We start from the raw sequence: 6,516 nt of genomic DNA, 5'->3' as shown, positions 1-6,516 counted from the left end.
GTAACCACTACGCTACCAGAGCTCGGTTTAAAATCAGAAAAGGCATCTGTCATGGTCATGATACTTATTCAATATGTATGCTGAACATACAGTCAGAGAAACTGGATGATATGAAGAAAAGCCTGGTATCAGGATTGGAGGAAAAATCATTAAGAACCCGTAACATGCATATGACACAACCTTGGTTGCTAGAAGAGAAGAAATATGAAACATTTGCTTATGAAGATGAAAAACTGCAGCCTTCAGTATGGATTACAACCCAGTGTAAAGAAAACAAAAAATCCTTACAACTGGGCCAATAAAAAACAACATGTTAAAGGTTTCATTTTAATTGGATCCACAATAAACGCTCATGAAAGCAGCAGTCAAGAAATTAAACCATGTAAATCTGTTTAAAAAGACCTCTTCAAAGTGCTAAAGGGCAAAGATGCTACTTTGAGGACTAAGGTGTACCTGACTAAAGCCATGGTATTTTCAATTGCTTCATATACATTTGAAAGCTGGACAACTAATAAGGAAGACCAGACAAACAAATCTGTCTTGGATGAATACAGTTAAGCTGTTCCTTAGAAGTGAGGTAAGAAGACTTCATTTCATGAGCTCTGTACATGTCATCAGTCCCTAGAAAATGACATCATGCATAGTCAAATAGACAACCATGAAAAAGAGGAAGATTTCAACAAGAAGGACTGGCATAGTGGTTACAACAGTGGGTTCAAACATAGCAATAGTTGTGAAGATGGTGCAGAATTAGGCAGTGTTTTGTTCTGTTGTGTACAAGGTCACTATGAGTTGGTATCAATTTCAAGGTGACCCTATGTAGAGTTTGCAAGGAGTGGCTGGTGAGTTTGAACCACCAACCTGGGAATTAGCAGTCCAGTGCTTATCTGACAATGCCATACCAGACTCTATAGTATACAATACCATTCTTCCCATAAAATCAATGAACAAATTATAATTTCCAATTTTACTAAGCAGTGTTTACTGAATCAATAGTCAAATTATTTAGGCACATAATATAATTAAAAGATATGCACATAACACAAGTTATTTTAATTTTGAGTTGAATATCATGATCTTGTAAACGTACCTAGTGATTGAGGGGGAAATCTAGGCAGATGATTCAAAGAAAGTTACAATAAACTGACTCTTCCTGTGGACTTGTGCTGTCTCTGGTTTCAAGTAAGTTAATATATTTTAATATCGTTGAACTATCAGATACATTAGTAATAAAATGATAATCTAAATCTATTTTCATTGTTTTAAGTTTTCTACTTTAACTAATCCTGTCTAACTGTATTCACTGCCCATTTATACATTTTAATAAGTATAATTTCTAGCTACTTAATTTTTTGAATCCTTGAAAATATAGATATAAACTATTACGTTGCATATGTTTTCTAATAAAAAATACTTGACTTACTGATTTGAAACAACAGATAAAAGCCCAATGACTATGTAATAAACTATACATATATTGGATAAATTATTACATTTAAAAAATCGTGTCTACACAATTAAAGCCTAAAAGCCAATTAAGTATACCTGACTTACCAAGTAGGTCATTTTGTGGTAACCATTCTATGAGCTTAGTGTTGTTTCCCAGATTCTTTGGTTTGGTTCCAGAAAACCTAAAATATACACAAGACAATAACCTTTAAAAAAAAAAAAAAAAAAAATCCAACCTTATCCCCATGGTACAGACATCTTGATTAAATTATTAGATTGAAAATAAAATACAATCTTTCATTGGTCTTCTTAAGAATGTAATGATACTTTTGTTATTGTTTTTAAGTGCCTTCCAGTTAGTTTTGACTCATAGCAACTCTACATAGCGTTTCCTTGGAGCAGATGGTGGGTTTGAACCACCAAACCTTGCAGTTAGCAGTCCAGTGTTTGTACTACAGCACCACACCAGAACTCCAACTATAGCAGCAAAAATTTGATCATTTAATTTTCAACTTTGATTTACTGAAGTGTGATTATGAAAAGATTTGCTTACATTAAGATCTATTTTCCATCAAACCTCTCACCTTTACATAGAAAAAATGCAGCAAAATAAATCCATACCAGCAAGTCCCTCCTCACTAGAGTCCTGGTGTAACACTGTGGGTTCATGTGCTATACTGCAAGATCAGTTTGAACCTCAAGGTTGGTGGTTCAAGCTCACCAGCTGTTTCTAGGAAACCCTATACAGGGTAGCTATGAGTTGGAAATGAGTTGACGATACTTAACAATAACAACAAAGGTGGCAAGTCCCTCCTCACTAGTACCCAAAGGCTACAATGCATGGAAATGAAGAGGACTGCCAATGGGTAGTCAACAGGTCCTTCTAATCCATGAACATGCAAAACCTAAGAGAAGGCTGTTGTTGTTAACTGCTATGAGTGGATTCTGACTCATAGTGACCCTGTATAGGGCTTCCAAGAAGTGGCTGGAGACGGGGTTTATAATTCTTATATGGCTATAATAAAAACAAAACAAAACAAAAAAACCCACATTACTTAGAGCTTACTTATAATGGAAGGTTCCCTAAGTAGTCCAAACAGTGTGTGCTCCATTACTATATAGAAGCTGGTAGCTCAAAACCACCCACTGGTACAGAAGAAGAAAAGACTGGATGATCTACTTCGACTAAGAGGATTTCTGTTGTTGTTGTGAAGTACCATTGAGTTGGTTCGATTTACAGCAACCCTGTATAAGGTTTCCGAGGAGCAGCTGGTGGGTTTGAAACACCAATCTTGAGGTTCAAACTGACCTTGTTGTCCAGTGTTTTATCCTACAGAGCCACACTGTGAAAAACCCTAAGGAGCTGTTCTAGTCTTTAACACATGAGGTCAACATGAGTCAGAACTAACAACATTTATAATTAACTTGAGCAACACATTTCTCTAATTGTGGTATAAACTATGGGACTGCTGTTGTTCATTGTTATATCCCTGTTGTTGTTGTTGTTAAGTATCATCGAATTGGTTCCGACTCATAGTGACCATGTACAGGGTTTCCAAGGAGCGGCTACCAAGCTTGTACCGAGCTGACCTTGCAGTTCAAACCGACCTTGTTGTGAAGTGCATTAACCCACAGCACCACACCAACATCCCTAGAGCCCAGCGATGGTGACAAAAACTAAAGAGACACATATTAAATATAGTGATTAAGCCCAATTATCAAACATTGTGTTGGTAATTCCTGAGACAGGCACACCTCCTTCTCCCAAAGGAAATTGGTGTCAATCTATGGGTATGTTTTAACTAGTTGGCTGGTGAGTTATTGTGTTTTTAATGAGTTGGTCTCTTAAATAAAAGAACTCAACAGTATCTGTAAATGAGACAAAGTTAGAACCCAAAATGGCTCATGAGTTTATCTAATTACTTGAAGCCATATACTGAAATGCACACAAATGCAATAAAATTTAAAAAAAAAAAAAACAGATGGATAAGTGGGGATAGAAATTCATTGGAAAAATAAAAATGTATCTCACACAAGGATAAATTGTTCTGAGTCACATCTTCTTTCTATACTTTATCCAACATTTTGTTGTTGTTAACTACCAGTGAGTCAGTTCTGACTCACAGCGATGCTGAATAAGTTTTCCAAGAAGCAACTGCTGAGTTTGAACCGCTGACCTTATGGTTCAAACTGACCTTGTGGTCCAGTGCTTTATCCCACAGTGCCATACCAGGACTCACTCCTTAGACTCATAAATTTATCTCTAGCTTCCTACACACTAAGAAACAAAATGAAAAGCCAGGGAATCAATGTGCAGTGCTTTATTGAGACCTGCGGGATAAACAAAGGGGTACTGAAAATGAACAGTAAAGGAATGTTCTCTCTTATTACCTTACCTCCAAATCACTTTTTGAGGCAATCTCCCCAAAGCTCCTGCCAGTTTGTTTGCAATATCTTCTGACAAATATTTGACACCAGCTCCAAAAGACACCAGGACAAAGCCATGTTCATTAGCACCATCTACCCACCTTTGCAGATCCTGTCAATTAAAACACGATAGTTAATTTTAATTTTATGAAAGGCCAGTATCACATAATCAGTATCAGCATAATCCAATTTAAAACAAAAACAAAAACAAAATTCAGGCTTCAGGTAATTATATTAAAGAATAAAAATTAAGAAGAGAGTATGATAGTTTAACTTTAAAACACTTTTGTTGTAAATTTTTTTTAACTATTTCATCTGGCAAAGTCAACTGAGGGAAGATAGCTATTTGAGGAAGATCAGTAAGCAACAATAATAAAAAAATTCAGTAACTAATAATCTAAGATATTAGAAGTCAAAAACTTGAAACTGATGGTGGATACATCATGAGTTTATCAGAGATATTTATCAGAGATAAAGTTATCAGGGCTAAATATCAGAGATAAATTTGTATAAGGATACAATCCATGTATGACTGAGCAAAATAAGAAACTTATACCCCAAGGAAAATGCTTATATTAGGAGCAAAGCTATCAATTTGAGGACTAAGGTGCTCCTCACTCAAGTCATAGTATTTTCAATTATTCCAAAGGTATGTGAAAGTTGGACAATGAAAAAGGAAGACAGTACAAGAATGGGTTAATCAGTGATTCTAACAATTAATGACAGACTGCTAACCACAAATTTGGCATTCTGAGTTATGAAGCATCTTTGAAGAAAGGTCTGACAATCCACTTCAGAAAAATCAGTCATTAAACTATGAAGCACAGTTCTACTCTGGCACAGGAGATCAGTCGGCTCAATAGCAACTAGCATGTTTTTTGGTGTTTTTTTAATTGAATAAGCTTAATAATTTTCATCTCTGAAGAGTCATACTCTATTACAAGTATATGACTGAGAAAGAGAAGAAATTATCAAACACTTGCAAAGATCCATAGGTCTATTGAATTTTATTGTTTCTCCAAATATTTCTCAAATGCATATATGCCCAGGAGTTCTGAAGACCTTTCAGAGGTTAGTCTCCCTCACTTTGTGGAAACACACTACACTTTCAGATGTGTCTTGATAAAGCCAATATATACTATACCACAACAGATCTGATTTTAAGTACGGACAACTCTAAAATTCTGAAATTACTTATTTTGTAGAATGACACATTAACAACCTTTTTTTTTCCCCCCATGTTTTATTGTGAATTATATGATATTTTACATGGGAGAACTTTAGTGTTACATTCATTGTACATCGTTTCATTGCCATGGTTCCAATCCCTTCCATGCATCATCAATCGATCAAAGGGTATACCCTATAAACCCACCCTCTACACTCCCCCGCCCCCCCCAATTCTTCAGCACACAGTCCCTCTCCCTCTCTGGATCCAAAGTCCCCAGCTGCTTCATAACTTCACGTCATCGTCTCTGCCTCCATCTCGGGCCTCGCTGCTTCTCTGGGTAGGGTCCTGCTTTCGGCTCTTTTCCGTTGATGGTCCTAGAGACCTCTGCTCCTAGACTGGAGAGTTAATCACTCCTGTCCTTGCTACAAAACATCTACCTTTACATTTCCAACCCTCACAATCAGTCCTGATAATAATAATGTATCACAAGTGACCCTTCTGCATTTCATTTCATCAGGTCCGTCTAGACAGATTGGATAGTACTCACTGGAGATTCTGAACAACCTTTTTTTTTTAAAAAAAAGCAACAAGATTCATTTGTATTGAAAGTAAAAGCAGTTCATTTTAAATGGCACTATAGAGCTCTGGTAGCGTAGTGGTTATGAATCGGAATGCGAACCGCAATGTCAGCAGTTCAAAACTACCAGTGGTTCCATGGGAGAAAGATGAGGCTTTCTGCTCCCATAAAGATTTATAGCCTCAGAAACCCTGTACAGGGTCGCTATGAGTCGGAACCAACTCCACGGTACTTAACAACAACAACCCTTGCTTTACTTTATTCTATAAATACAAACTTATTTTCATGGGGAGTAAGTCATTCCTTTGAATAAGTCTGTGCCTAAATGATCCAGCTTAAGTTTCCCATATGAAAACACATAATTCCATGAAACAGGATGTCACAGTTACAGGTCACACACCCTGCATGCAAATCTCTCCTTTAGGATTAATGAGTTACCATCATGACCTGTGATCTTTGCATTTCTCACTGCTTTTTCAGAATAACCTGCTTTGTAGCTTGGGAGTACTACTCAATAAATGTCATCACAATGGTGTCTCCATGTAGCTCAATATGAAGTATTTAAAGCTTCTTGTTGTTGTTAAGTACCGTGGAGTCGAACTGCTGACCTTAAGGCAGCCCGACTCGTAACCACTATGCTACCTCTCTTTTTTTTTGCTTTCAGACATACATTTATTTTTTAAATTCTTATAATATACCTACAAATATCCACATTTTACAGATTAGGAAATTAAGGCTGCGAGGTATCTTGCATAAATGAGGTTCTGGTATGAAAAAGAAGCACCACGTCCAAATTATTGCTTCTTTTAAGGAAACATGATGCCCTCATTGTGGCATATCAAAGAAAGAAACAGGAGGAAGGACCAAGGTACAGGAGGGCAGAAAAGACAAA

At 36.6% G+C, this 6,516-nt stretch overlaps 1 protein-coding gene across 1 annotated transcript in view; it reads right to left on the bottom strand.

Moving 5' to 3' along the window:
- UGT8 (UDP glycosyltransferase 8) overlaps positions 1 to 6,516 on the bottom strand; it is a 186,339-nt gene that overhangs the window by 24,437 nt on the left and 155,386 nt on the right. The window contains exons 3-4 of the mRNA XM_006872251.1: positions 3,846 to 3,988; positions 1,555 to 1,631 (exon numbers count right to left, since the gene is read on the bottom strand). Coding sequence (XP_006872313.1) covers positions 1,555 to 1,631; positions 3,846 to 3,988 — 220 coding nt within the window. The remainder of the gene's footprint in view (positions 1 to 1,554; positions 1,632 to 3,845; positions 3,989 to 6,516) is intronic.

This window comes from Chrysochloris asiatica, unplaced genomic scaffold (genome assembly GCF_000296735.1).
Source record: "Chrysochloris asiatica unplaced genomic scaffold, ChrAsi1.0 scaffold00188, whole genome shotgun sequence".
NCBI classification, from domain to species: Eukaryota; Metazoa; Chordata; class Mammalia; order Afrosoricida; family Chrysochloridae; genus Chrysochloris; species Chrysochloris asiatica.
Note: the sequence above shows the minus strand (reverse complement) of the source record. Positions and strands in the feature narration are given on the sequence as shown.